This window comes from Metarhizium acridum, assembly GCF_019434415.1.
Source record: "Metarhizium acridum strain ARSEF 324 chromosome Unknown scaffold_269, whole genome shotgun sequence".
Lineage (NCBI taxonomy): Eukaryota > Fungi > Ascomycota > Sordariomycetes > Hypocreales > Clavicipitaceae > Metarhizium > Metarhizium acridum.
In genome coordinates this window covers 78,562-92,833 of record NW_027094023.1, presented here as the reverse complement: position 1 = coordinate 92,833, position 14,272 = coordinate 78,562, and the positions used below count along the sequence as shown (strand labels likewise).

General features: G+C 49.8%; 3 protein-coding genes across 3 annotated transcripts; 2 read left to right on the top strand and 1 right to left on the bottom strand.

The window, feature by feature from the left end:
* Window positions 1-430: 430 nt before the first annotated feature.
* ASL3_1 (2-oxoglutarate-dependent dioxygenase asL3) lies at window positions 431-1,594 on the top strand (the record flags this gene model as incomplete). The annotated part of the gene is made up of 3 exons (XM_007812702.1): window positions 431-754; window positions 868-1,165; window positions 1,233-1,594. The coding sequence occupies 3 exons, from the start codon at window positions 431-433 to the stop codon at window positions 1,592-1,594; spliced, it is 984 nt and encodes a 327-aa protein (XP_007810893.1).
* A 2,059-nt stretch (window positions 1,595-3,653) lies between these two features.
* Window positions 3,654-5,280, bottom strand: J3458_012648 (uncharacterized protein; the record flags this gene model as incomplete). Its single annotated transcript, XM_007812701.1, has 2 exons — window positions 3,654-4,672; window positions 4,752-5,280. The coding sequence occupies 2 exons, from the start codon at window positions 5,278-5,280 to the stop codon at window positions 3,654-3,656; spliced, it is 1,548 nt and encodes a 515-aa protein (XP_007810892.1).
* Window positions 5,281-6,504: 1,224 nt separating this feature from the next.
* Window positions 6,505-14,248, top strand: J3458_012647 (Type I Iterative PKS; the record flags this gene model as incomplete). Its single annotated transcript, XM_007812700.2, has 2 exons — window positions 6,505-6,939; window positions 7,014-14,248. 2 exons carry the CDS (start codon window positions 6,505-6,507, stop codon window positions 14,232-14,234), a joined length of 7,656 nt encoding a protein of 2,551 aa, XP_007810891.2. The 3' UTR covers window positions 14,235-14,248.
* Window positions 14,249-14,272: the final 24 nt, after the last annotated feature.

The window sequence follows — 14,272 nt, the reverse complement described above, 5'->3', positions numbered from 1 at the left end:
ATATGGGCAGATACCACTTGTCTGATGCAGCCTCGCGCTTTCGCTCTTATGTGCGGAGTATCTTCTTCGTGACACTCGCGATACATTGGTTGGAATTGCTGGTCAGGTCGGAGTTGGTTGCTAAGTCCGTCGAAGAAAATGCTTTTCTCTGGCAGTAAACGGACGATGTAGGAAGTTTATAAATGAAGTATCCGGTGTTGAATACTTTTGAGGGAGACAAATTCTGCCATGAGTCATCTACAGTAGACTTGAAGATAATAACTTGGCACCTCCTGCCTCCTATATCACGCAACATCAACTATTGCCTCATTTTCGCAGTAATAGGCAACCCAGAATACAGCTCCTATCTCGGACAGTAAGCCGTCGCGCAAATATTTGGAAACCATCTCTCATCTATACTTAAAAGACAGACAATATTGAGCATATCAAAATGGGCAGCAAGACTCCCGATGCTATTCCAACCATTGACATCAGCGATTTTATTTCGCCCACATCGACTGAAGCACAGAAGCAGGCCGTTGTCGACAACGTTCGCCATGCCTGTACAACTTATGGATTCTTCCAGGCAGTTGGCCATGGGGTCACTGTTGACGAGCAAAGGGAGATTCTAGATTGCGCCAGACGCTTCTTTGCTCTCCCAGAAGAAGACAGGATGGAAGTCTGTGTCTCCAAGTCCATGGGCAAATCTCTTCGCGGCTATGAGCCACCTCTGATTCAAACTCACCATAAAGGCTTGATGCCAGATATCAAGGAAGTAAGTCAATTGGGAGCCATTTCAAAGCTTGGGCGGTTTCCTTGATCATCCCAATGTGATTATCAGTCTATCTATTTGTCCCAAGCTAATCTTCATATCCGCCCATTATCTAGACGTTCATGGTTGGAGCCGAAATTCCACCTGATCACCCCGATGCTGGTTCCTTTTCTACTGGGCCCAACCTGTGGCCGTCCAAGTTGCCCGAGGATCAATTCCGCACGCCAGTCATGGAGTATCAGGCTAAGATGGTCAATCTAGCCAAGATTCTTTTGAAAATCCTCGGCCGGGGTTTGCCCAAAGAATGGGGTCACCCGCCAAACGTGCTTGAGAAGCTTGCGGAAAATCCTTCCATTCCCATGAGAATGCTTCACTACGCGCCGCAGGAGGTTCTTCATGATACGCAATTTGGAGGTAAGGATTTCGACCACCTTTTCTCGTATACAAACGACTTGGTACTGACAATGCTGCTCCAACCCAGTTGCTGACCACACCGACTTTGGCTGCATTACTATTCTTCTGCAGGAGGCAGTTAGCAAGGGGCTCGAAGTATGGTATCCTCCAACTGAGACCTGGATTCCGGTTCCCCCTACGGAGGGCGCCTACGTCATCAACATGAGCGACATGATGATGAAGTTGACTGGTGGCTATTACCGCAGTGCACGCCACAGGGTCGTCACCAACCATCGAAATCATCGATATAGTGTTGCCTTCTTCCTAAATGGCAATCTGAAGCTGGTTGCGAAGGCGTTGGATGGCTCGGGCACTGAGGTTGTGATTGGCGAACACATCCGCCAAAGACTTATTGAGACTCTCGGAAAGACCGGCGAGATGCTCAAATAGTGCGGATACAAGGGAAATTCCTATTCAGCGAAGAATAGCAAACAGCCAAATCTTGTCCTCTCTTGTCAACAGCTACGTCTGAGGTTACACATGAGGATGTAGATGTCTAGTGCTCAAACAGCAAAGCTAAATGGACGGTTCATATTGAATCTCTTGCGTACTGAGAAATTCGAGCCAAACATTCTTCTTCCGACGCCTATTCATGCTATGAAACGGGAGTGGAAACCTACAAGACCTACAGTTTATTTTGCTATGCGACATGTTTTCCACAGGGGCCCACATGGAGAAGAGCGTTGTGATCATACCATGCTACCGTAATGTGTTGCTGAGGCAGAACTCTTGAATCATCATAGGACTTTGAAATACTCTTCCCATGTCTGTACGATGACACTCGGCCAGCCTCTTCACCACTTTTGACATGTCTCTCGACGCAGCTGATTTCCACGAGCTCTTGAGTCCTGTGGCGATAGGTCAAAACTCATTTTTAGATGAGTGTATGTATAGGTTAGTAGATCTCCAAATGGAGTTGAACATCCGCAGTCAACCCCAGTTAGCCATATCATGCTTATCCTCATTTGGGAACCCTAGGGTGTACAATTCAGACCCTGAATGTTTAGCCAGGGTGTGACATAGCAAGGGGGGTTAAAGCCAATAAGATATTGATCACTATTACAAGAGCCACTACTCCCCTATCATTTAACCTATATTATAGTTCACAGCCACTCGTATAAATAAAAAGAGCCCGGCTCTTGTTAACAGAGTGTCCCTGTAAATAACCCCTACTAACTTCCTTGTCAGGTCACTCATGGCTAAACTTACAGGGGTTGGATTGTACGACCATACGACCGGCAGGCCCGGAAAGTTGCGAAATACCCTTTCGGGGCCGACGATAATGGATATACAGCCTGCTTCTGTTACGGGTAATGGCAATCCAAGTCACTGTTATAAAGCAGGCTGTGAGATGCCGTAGCCAAGGTATCCTTGTGGGCCTGTTGTGGGTGAAGGTTTTATGCCAAGCTGCCGCTTTGTGACGTGTCAGGATCCCCGACATGCATCCTTGGTGGCAAGAATCGTCTCTGATACCTGCAAGTATACAGAGGCCGGGCACAATTACACATTCATTTCCTTCCCGAAACGTCCCTACGGATTGCTTCTGATCGAGATGTCTTCACTTCTTTCCACTTGAAAGGAAGGAAAGTCGAGATGAATCTAAAATTCATGTTTCATCGCTGGAGTGAGAATTAGCTACGATTAAGATTAGTCTTAGGGATATCTCCTACCTGCGGAGTAGAGTTACACTCGGTTAATTTAGGGTGACAATATTTGCTCCACGGGACGATATTCCCCATAAAAATGTGATTCACAGGGAAATTTGAACGAGGAGGGAATGTTTATACCACTCTCCTTATCCGCCATGTCGTTGTTCCTTGTTGCTACCCTCTGTCATGCGAATTAGTTGTTTCCGTGATATAATCATTGTGTGAGATGTGGCACGCCTTGAGCTTGCTCCTGTCGTTCACGATATATGACCTCCACAAAGGGCGGATATCGTATTTAGTGAGATTACAACGAGCCCACTAAATTGCAGGGGTGATGTTTATTACATACGTGGCCTGAATGCTTCGGCACACAATTTCGACCAGCAACGTAACCTTGAGCTACCCGTCAGCGACTAAGTGGACGAGCCACTTAATATATAGCAGATTTTAATTGTTCGCAGTGGTGGATTTCAGTCCTGGCATTGAGGTAGTATGAGCGGTTTGTGTCAAACTTGGGCCTTTTCCTGAAGAAGTAAATGTCGCATACTCCAGCTAATCTAAAGATATAGATGGCTAATACTGGACTCGTAGCTGTCTCCAGAACACAAGTATGGAGTACAATACTAACTGAACGGCGCCTTACAACGCATATTAATCGCGATTTATTGAACAAAACTACAGCTACAAACTCAGTACAAACGCCATCCAAAAAGCCCGTCAACTCCGTTCCACCATTCATCGGTCAACTTCACAAGTCATGCTTTTGTGCCATGGTATAACCAGCGTGTTTCCCTGACTGCTTAAGAGACCATCACATTTGTGGTGTAGCCTTGGTTAGGTCCAGCCAATAGCTCGGTGTGTTTCTCGATCGAGGGCGTTTTCGAGTCGCCGATGCCATTAACCAGCGTTTTTGTCTTGGCGATTGGTTCCAGGACATTGCCATTGGCGAGAGAACTTGGCCTGACTTCGCCATTTGTGGCAGAAGATTGTTGTTCAAGTCGACTGATACGCATGCCGTAGCTCTCAGCAGCCTCGGAAACCATTTGACGGAAGTCATAATTCCATATCTTATAAGTTCGGTCTTTGAGTTCCTCCAGTGTCGATTCCGCCTTGAGCCACTTTGTTGGGTCTGCCCATTCTTTCTGCTGGTGCAAATCACAGATTCGGCGACTGCTCTGCACAAGCCACTGGCTGCGAGTTCTCCTGGTGTCGTTGTACACGGCAAACGCGGAGGAAATGACCTGGCTTTTTGACAATTGTCCCTTTCGGAGTTTCATCGAGGCATCAGCCATCAGAACTGAAAGGACAAGTGCATCCTCTACCCCCATGCCAGCACCAGCACCATGATGCGGGCTGCTAGCATGCGCTGCGTCTCCAGCAACACATATCCGCCCTTTGTTGTAGAACGGAAGAGGGTAGTCCCACAAGTCGAAGACTGCCCATGTAGGGAGCGTCTCCGGCAGGAGGCTGATGAGATCTCGAATTGCCGGGTTCCAATCCCTGAAGCGATGTTCAATATCAGCACGCTGGCCGATAAGCGCCGTCGGTTTATCCTCTGGCCATTCCTCGTCGTTTCGAACAAAGACGGTGACATTACACAAAGTGCCATGTGCCACGGGGTAGTGAAGGATGTTTGCATCAGGGCCCAAGTGATTGTGAAAAGCCCTTGCCTTGCGCTCTCCCAGTGCTGATACGGCTTTCTCCATTGGGATAACGGTAGGATATGAGTTGACATGAGTATAAGTCGGCTTGCCAGCGGTACTGTCGGGGCCTAGAACTATATTCCTCGTCTTGGATTTGATTCCATCGCACCCAATGACTGTACTCGAAGTTAGACACTTTCACGGACAACATATGCTGCGTCAAGAATTCCCCTGCAAGAAAAGCTGTTTACTCACCAGCGTCAGCTTCAGCCACCGTGCCATCTGCGAACTTGAGCACAATTTTTTCATTGCCTCCGCGTTCGACGACATCTTCTAGGCGCTTCTTGAAAACCACAGTGTCGGATGGCAAGACTCGGATTAGTTGTTCAAGAAGATGGTCTCTACGAATGCCTTGGATTCCTCGATATCCCGCATTCGTTTTCAAGTAATATTTCTGATAGTAGGGATCACTTTTGTCTCTTTGATTGTAGCCATCAATCCATCGGAGGCAGTCGTGAGGATCGTCCTCGTTGGCAGCGGAAAGGCCTACAGCACCACCCATCCTCAAGGCCATCGTCACTTCCGGGTCAATCATCTCTAGACATCCTTGAGCAGCGGGATTGAACGCGATTCCTGTTCCCAGTTCCCGTAAGCCTTGTCCCTGCTCGAAAATCCTGACCTTGATTCGACGCCTTGCAAGACCTGCAGCAGTGATGAGGCCCACGATGCCACACCCTACAATGGCAACCTCAAGCGGGCTATCTTCTGCTGCTGACTGCGACATCCTTGTGACCGACGAATATCCAGGAAGTAAAGATTGGTGGATCAGGGTCAGTATGCAAGTGAGTTAGTATCACACTTACATGGCCTTTACGAGCCTTTATTTTGAGTAATCCAAACGTCAGCTTGGCTGGTGGTGCCATGATTGCCAAATAGTGTTCAGAATTGGTTAGTCCGAGAGGATGATTGCCAAGATCCCGAATCTAATCTGATTATTTGATCGGGGTATCTGTATCGATCTCACACCCTTCCTGGGGCTCTCTTCCTAAACAACCGAGTGTATTGCAGGGCCCATCGGAGTAAGTGAAGGGGCCGAGTATCGAAACAAAAAAAATGGTTGTTTAGATCCTAACGGTAAATCTCTCATGATCTCTGAGTATTCTATTGGCCAGGGAACAGGGTGACGCATCATTTTGATCCCTTATGCCTCGGAGTTTCTCCAATATGCAGTTTCGGGCCGCATGGCTCCCCAGTCAGCCTCGGTGGGACTTCTTGGCTACATTGGCCCGTTGACACATTTCTTGTCGCGATAGGAGGCAAATTCGTTGACCTTGGTATCAGACTCTCTGCTCATGGACATAATCGTTCCACCGAATGCGAATCATCCATTCCAACTCCATGCCCGTCTGACAACCCTGGCATTTCTTTCTTTGCCTGGTCTCGGGTCAGTAGTTTCTTCCCAGTCAGCAGGAGGTTACTATTCGCCGTCTGGAATCACAGGAAGTTTATGGAGTTAGATCGGCTACTCAAGCCTCCCTTTCTAAGATGAAGTAAGGCATTCCCCATCAGATAGACGAACCATATATGAACAGCCGTTCGCATTGTGTTATATTCCATGTTTTCTCACACCACATAAACATACTTCAACTTTTAGGTCCTTCTCTCTTCAACATTGAGGCGACTAACAGAGATACATGTGCTTGAACAACTGAACTTCAACTGTCAAAGATCTCCACCTGCCTAGTCTTTCTAGTCCTTCAGACTCCGATTGCTACTTCAAATGCATTCCGATCCGAGATTAGCCAGTCCAAATGGGGCTTTAAATGTATTCCTTTTTGGATCTTTGCCGTTGTCATTCGATCATTCGGAGTTTCATCGGATCCAAAACACTGTTCGCGGTGATGATAGTGTTTCATGGATTCCGAAGGTTGTATCAGAGCTACCGGAAGTATGGCAATCAATCTCTGCGGCTCTCGGTGTTCCCGGAGAACGGGTCGTCCAAGGCTACATGCAGCTCGTTGACCTCAAGAATGCTTTCAACTCTGGCGTTGCGCTGACTACCTCGTACCCATTACCAAATAAACTTCTAGTTCCACTGGCAACCATCGACCAACTTATTCAGTATATCGGCTTCAACAAAAAAGCGTACACTTCCCAGGACGGCGAAGCTGACTGGATATCACGGGCTACCGCGAACGGCGAAACGCTGGGATTTTGCACGGGGCTGCTCAGCGCGGCGGCCGTGTCCAGTTCCAAGTCTCGCTCAGATTTCGAGAGATATGGTGCATCTGCAATTCGGCTGGCCGTTGCAGTTGGCGCAATTGCTGATATGGATGCCAAAGCATCAGCTCTGTCGCCACAGCCCACCAGGTGCCTCGGCACAGAATGGAATTCCGACTCCAAACTGAGCGACCTCTGCAAGATCATAGACAGCCGAGATGATGTAAGTGCTCCCATCTTCATACGGTTGGAGCAGGTAATTTCCATCTGAAAAGAGGCAAATGCTGACAATACTAGACATACATCTCTGTCAACTACGACTACAACCGCGCCACGGTTACTACGTCGTTGGCGGCGATGGCTCAAGTGCAGCAAAACATGAGATCAGCAGGATTGCCAGCTTCGGAGATAGGTTTGCGTGGTCGATATCATTCCAAAGAGCATGCGGAAGCACTGAACGCCCTTCTTCAACTCTGCGACGACCGCCCCGAATTCCAGTTCCGCGACTGTTCTGACCTCGCGATGAAATCGCGATCCAATACTGGAGGTCAATATTTTACATCCGGACCACTTCATCACCATGTTCTAAGATCAATAATCTTGGAGCCGCCTAATTGGTACAAGACTGTGAAGACCTTGGAATCAGAGGTGCTCTCACAAGATGAGAAAGCAACTGTAGTAGCTTTTGGACCGGAGCGACCACTGCCGCCTTCCCTATCACCATCACTAAGCGCGCGCTGCATTCATGTGTCTGAGTCTAGGAACGCGCCGGTCAAAAGCATCCGCCAGGACAGGTCTGGAGGCGTATATCCTGACACCGACATTGCTGTTGTGGGAATGTCATGCAAAGTCGCCGGGGCGGATGATCTAGAAGAGTTCTGGGAAGTGCTCTCTTCCGGTAAATCGCAGCACAAAGAAGTTCCATCGGACAGGTTCACCTTTGAGACTGCTTTCAGAGACATGGACGCAAAGAGAAAGTGGTTTGGAAACTTTATTCGCGGACATGATGAGTTCGACAATAAGTTCTTCAAGACCAGCCCCCGCGAAGCCGCGACGACAGATCCGCAACAACGACAACTCCTTCAAGTGGCATACCAGGCCGTTGAACAGTCTGGATACTTCCATAAAGAACAAGACGATAGCTCACGAGAAGTGGGTTGCTACATTGGTCTTTGTGGAACCGACTACGAGAACAACATTGCCTGTTATCCGGCCAACGCCTTTTGTGCCACTGGCAACTTGGAAGGCTTCGCGGCCGGAAAGATCAGTCACTATTTCGGCTGGACAGGACCGGCATTTGTCGTTGATACGGCATGTTCATCATCTGCTGTTGCTATCCATCAGGCGTGCCGAGCTATTCTGAGCGGAGAGTGTAGTGCTGCTCTGGCTGGAGGCACGCATGTCATGACGAGTCCGTATCGGTTCCAAAATTTGGCTGGCGCTTCATTTTTGAGCACCACAGGACAATGCAAGCCATTTGACTCAAAGGCGGATGGCTATTGCCGAGGGGACGGCATCGGAGCAATCTTCCTGAAGAAGCTTTCTGTTGCTATTGCTGACGGAGATCAAGTTCTTGGAGTCATTGCAGCAACGGGCGTGCAACAGAACCGAAACTGTACACCCATCTTCGTCCCAAATTCACCCTCCTTGTCTGATTTATTCAGAAATGTATCTACCAAGGCAAATCTTGAACCCGAAGCAATCACTGTGGTGGAAGCGCATGGTACTGGGACAGCTGTCGGTGATCCAGCGGAATATGAGAGCGTTCGACAGGTTCTCGGAGGCACCAACAGGAGCAGTTCTCTAGTTCTGGGATCTGTCAAGGGATTCATTGGACATACGGAGCCAGTGTCTGGAGTTTTGTCGTTGATCAAGGTACTTCTGATGATGAACAAGGGTTACATACCACCGCAAGCAAGCTTTGAGACCATCAACCCAAACATCAAAGCCCAGCCCTCTGACAAAATCGTCATTCCCACTTCCCTTAGGCCTTGGAACGCCGAGTTTAAGGCTGCACTCATTAACAACTACGGTGCTTCCGGCTCCAATGCTTCCATGGTGTTGACTCAAGGCCCTTCAAAGCTTCCCAGGCCAGCGCAGCACGAGTCGAGCGACAAGAAGTATCCGTTTTGGCTGTGCGGATTAGATGATTCTAGTGTACGACGTTATGCAACAGCACTATTGAAGTACATTAGCAATCGCAAAGGATCATCTCGTGATCCCGAGCTGACTTTGAGGGACGTCTCCTTCAATCTGGCCCGCAAGACCAACTGGACACTTGCGCGAAACTCAATATTTAGTGCCAAGTCGCTCGTTGAATTATCACATGCTTTGAGCTCCATTGCCGATAATAAAGGTGGCTTCTCTACGAGCGCTTCAAAGCCAGAACGACCAGTGGTGCTCTGCTTCGGCGGTCAGATATCTACCTTTGTTGGATTGGACAAGGAACTATATGACAGAGTCAAGATTCTGCGCCAGCATTTGGATGCAGTAGATACTGCTGCAAAGAGACTAGGTGCAGGAACCATATTCCCCGACATCTTCCACCGCGAACCAGTAAAGGACACAGTGAAGCTACAGACAATACTCTTCGCCATTCAGTATGCAAGCGCCAAGTGCTGGATCGATTCTGGGGTTAAACCTGTTGCACTGGTGGGACACAGCTTTGGCGAGCTGACAGCATTGTGCGTGTCTGGTATTCTGACTATGGAGGACTGTCTCAAGGCTGTGATAAAGAGAGCTACCCTGGTACGAGACTTCTGGGGTGCTGAGAAGGGCGCCATGATGGCAATCGAGGCTGATCTGGAGAAGGTCCAAGACGTGCTTCAAAAGGCTGCCATGTCTCTTGGATCGAGCAACTCAGACCCGGCGTCGATTGCCTGTTATAACGGACCTAGAAGCTTCACATTAGCTGGATCAGTCGAGTCCATTGATGCAGTTGCTAAGGTCCTGGAGTCTGAGCCCCCAAAGACAATCAGGTCGAAGAGGCTGAACGTGACAAACTCATTCCACTGCAGTCTTGTCGATAACATTGACGCTCAGCTGAACGAGTGTGGACTCGGCCTTGCGTTCCAGAAGCCTACAATTCCGCTGGAACATGCGACTGAGCAGCCATTGGAAGAAGTGACTTCGAGCTTCTTCGCCAAGCATCTCCGCTCTCCTGTATTCTTCGATCGGGCGTTGAAGAGGATAACCAGCAGACATCCATCCTGTGTGTTCTTGGAAGCCGGATCAAACTCTACAGTCACGAATATGGCGGCCCGTGCTCTGGGGAACAGTGGCGATTTACATTTCCAGGGCGTAAACATTACTGGTGAGCCAGGTACAGCGTGGAACAACCTGGTTGACTGCACTTTGAGCCTCTGGAAGGAGGGCCTTGATATTGGTTTCTGGTCCCATCACGGCTCTGCTGTTCTCTCTCACGAGCCTCTTCTCCTACCGCCCTATCAGTTTGAGCAAGCAAAACACTGGATGGAGCTGAAAGCCCCCCAGAAGGCCATCTTGGAAGTTCCTCAGAGCAACAAGCCTGACGAAAATGAGAGCAGCCTCTTCCAGTTTGCTGGCTACACGGACAACAAGAAACAAGCAGGGCGATTCCGTATCAATACCTCGTCGAAGCAATATGAGAGACTAGTTTCAGGCCATGTTTTTGCAGAGACAGCAGCCATTTGTCCGGCCACCGTACAGCTTGACTTTGTCATCGAGGCTATTCGCAGCTTGAATCAAGAGCTGGCATCCGAACAATTGCAGCCACAGCTTCACAACGTCCAATGCCAATTGCCTGTGTGCGTGGATGCCAGCCGTACTCTGTGGATTGACTTCAAGGAGACTGCAGGCGATGGTCGTTCACTCTGGAAGTTCAGCATTGTCAGCACCGAGGCATCGTCAAAGACCGACAAGGGCTTGTCGGTTCACACAACCGGTACACTTAGATTCGTCCCAACCGACGATTCATCAGCCGATTTGGAGTTTTCTCGACTTCAGCGTCTGGTCGGCAGCCGACAGTGTCTTGAATTGTTAAACAGCGGAGATGTCGAGGAAGTGCTTCTCAACAGAAGTATTTACAAGATATTTGCCGAGATTGTCAACTACACAGACGATTATCGCGGCGTGCAAAAGCTTGTTAGTCGTGGTAATCAGTCTGCTGCACACGTCGTTCGACAACACGACGCAACAACATGGTTGGATGCCCATCTGGCCGACTGCTTATGCCAGGTCGCAGGTATATGGGCAAACTGTATGACAGACTGCAGCTCAGCTGATATGTATGTTTGTAATGGCATGGAACACTGGTTCCGCAACCCAAGTCAGTCTGGTAACAAGGACAAGTCCGGACGTCCTGCGGCTCTTAATGTGCTCGCTGTACACCACTACCCGTCGGAGAAAGCAATCCTATCAGACATTTTCGCATTTGATGCAAAGACTAATGACCTGGTCGAAGTCATTACTGGAATAAGCTACGTCAAGGTTTCAAGGGCGTCTATGAGCAAAGTACTCTCAAGATTAACGCCGGGTCTTTTGTCTGCGACAGCTAGAAAGGAGCAATCTCCCGCAACGTCGGGTCCTATTCCGGCGACAAACATTGACAATGCTCGCCAAGTGGATGGACCTGCATCAGTGATCAAGACTCAAGAGCCGGTTACCTCCCCCAAAGCAGCCAAAAAATCTGCAAGTTCAGGAATTGCTTCGCAGCTCAGGAAAATTATATCGGAACTTTCAGGCGTTGAAGAAGGCGAGATCCAAGCCGACAGTGCTCTGGCAGATCTCGGCATCGACTCGTTGTTGGGTATGGAGCTGGCTCATGAGGTGGACTCTGCTTTCAAGATCAATATCCCCGAGGCTACACTGATGGAAATTACCGACTTCCCGGGCTTGCTCAAGGTGGTCGCGGAGCTCCTAGGAGAATCCGTGGAGCAAGATGCCGGGGATGAGGGAGGCAATGAACAAATTGCTTCCAGCAGCACAAGCGAATTCGGTGACCGAAGCAACTCTGAGTGCTCTGGATTTCAGACTGGAGTCAGCACTCCAGCTCTGTCTGAACCAGAAGTTCCATTCGACCTGAAGCTGTCACATGAACTGGTTATGCAGACATTTACCGCGGTAAAGGAGAAGACTGATGACCGTATCGTGGAGCATGGCCAGGAGAATTACGCCACAGTCGCTGAACCTATGCAGACCGAGCTTTGTATATCGTTGACACTTGATGCACTGGATGACTTGGGATACAGTGTCAGGAATGCTCCTGCTGGTTCTTCCATCACCCGCGTGCCACACCCGGCCGAGCATTCACGGTTAGTAGATGCCTTGTACGCCATGCTGGAGAAAGAAGGCAAGCTTGTTACGGTGGATGGAGACCGAATCACTCGAACAGGTACACCATGCCCCGTTCAATCCAGCCAGGAGATTTTCGAAAGCCTCCTATCCCGGTTCCCTGATCAGCATGTAGCTGACAAGCTTACATACTATGCGGGCTCCCGCTTGGCCGATGTCTTGCGAGAGAAGACCAACGGCATCAAGCTCATCTTCGGCTGCACCGAAGGTCGTGATTTGGTTTCCCGATTCTACGCCGAGTGGCCCCTGCACAAGCTGCTTTACCGACAACTCCAAGACTTTGTGCGTCGTCTCGCGGAGGAACTGAAAGCCGTGAGTGGCGGCCCTCTCAAGATCCTGGAGATGGGAGCAGGAACAGGAGGCACCACGAAGCTTCTCTTGCCGATCCTTGCTGAAGTCAACCTGCCGGTCGAGTATACTTTCACAGACTTGGCTCCTTCGTTCGTGGCGGCGGCACGCAAAACCTTCAAGGACTATCCATTTATGAAGTTCCGCCAACACGACATTAGCAACCCTCCTCCGGAAGACTTAATTGGCACGCAGCATCTGATCATTGCAAGCAACGCGGTCCATGCCACGCCCAATCTGAAGACGTCGACAGGAAACATTCGCAAGGCACTGCGAGAGGACGGCATGCTCCTCTTGGTTGAAATGACGGGTCGCGTGTGGTGGATGGACCTTGTCTTTGGGCTCTTCGAGGGCTGGTGGCTGTTTGACGACGGCCGGGAGTATGTCGTGCAAGATGAGAGACAGTGGGAGAGAGACCTGCAATCAGTTGGTTATGGGGTTGTCGACTGGACTGATGGCGCCCGACCCGAGAACAAGCTCGAGAGGCTCATCATCGCCTCAGCCTCCAGAAGTAATAGGTGCGCATCACTACCAACTCCTCCGCCATGTACCAAGAGCCCTTCAGCTGACTGCGAGTTTCGAGGAGCAGCCGTTAGAGAGTATGTGGAGGACCTCTCCAAGGGCTTCATCGAGTCCCTTGATGTTGGGGCTGCGCTGAGTGGAGGAGAAGGTGGAAGGATGAGGCGAGGGGATGGAAAGCGTGTTCTCATCACTGGTGGAACGGGAAGTCTAGGTGCGCATATTGTTGCCAACTTGGCTTCGCGTTTGGATGTAAGGGAAGTTGTTTGTCTGAATAGGAGAAGCAAGGTGGATGCTATGCTGCGCCAAAAGCAAAGCATGCTTGACAAGGGTCTCAACCTGCCCGGGGAAGCCCTGGAGAAGTTGAGGGTATACGAGACGGACTTATCAAAGCAGTTTCTGGGTCTTTCTGAGACTGATTACCACAGCTTGACCACGTCGGTCAGTCATATCATTCACAATGCCTGGCTGATGAATACCAAGTGGCCGCTCAAACGATTCGAACCACAGCTCCGCATCATGAAAAACATGATTCACCTGGCTCGGGATATTTCACTGCGCAACAAGTCGACGGAAAAGGTCTCGTTTCAACTTGTCTCTTCGGTAGCCGCCGTCGGTCACTGGCCTGTATGGTCAGGAGAGGCGACGGTTCCCGAGGAGCGCATGACTATTGACTCTGTTCTACCCATTGGATACGGCGACGCCAAACACACCTGCGAGAAACTGTTGGATCAAACGCTACACTTGTTCCCAGAGCGCTTCCGCGTTACAGTTGTCCGGCCAGGGCAAATCGCTGGCTCTAGCAGCTCAGGATACTGGAATTCCATGGAGCATGTGCCTTTCCTCATCAAGTCTTCACAGACGCTGGGGGTTCTTCCTAACCTCCCTGGCCATCTCGCTTGGGCTCCAGTTGATGCGGTAGCTGGAACTGCAGTGGACATCTTGACCCTACCGGACAATGTGCAAGCTCACCCTGTGTATCACATTGACAACCCCAAGAGACAATCCTGGTCCGAGATGATTACCATGTTGGGAAGGACTCTCAATATCCCGGACGACAAGATTATCCCATTTGCGGACTGGATTAATGTGGTGCGAATCAATGCCAAGAAAAGCAACGGGCCTGATGAAGAAAACCCGGCCTCCATGTTGGCCGACTTCTTTGAGCACGATTTCGTGCACATGTCGTGTGGTGCCATGGTCCTGGGTACTGACAAAGCCTGCGAGCATTCCGTTACTTTGAGAAGTTTGGGTCCTGTCACTGAAGCACTGCTGGGATCCTACGTGAGCAATTGGCAGAAAGTTGGGTTTTTGAGATGATAGTTGGACGGGGGGTATTCACTGCTGCTTTCTCGGCC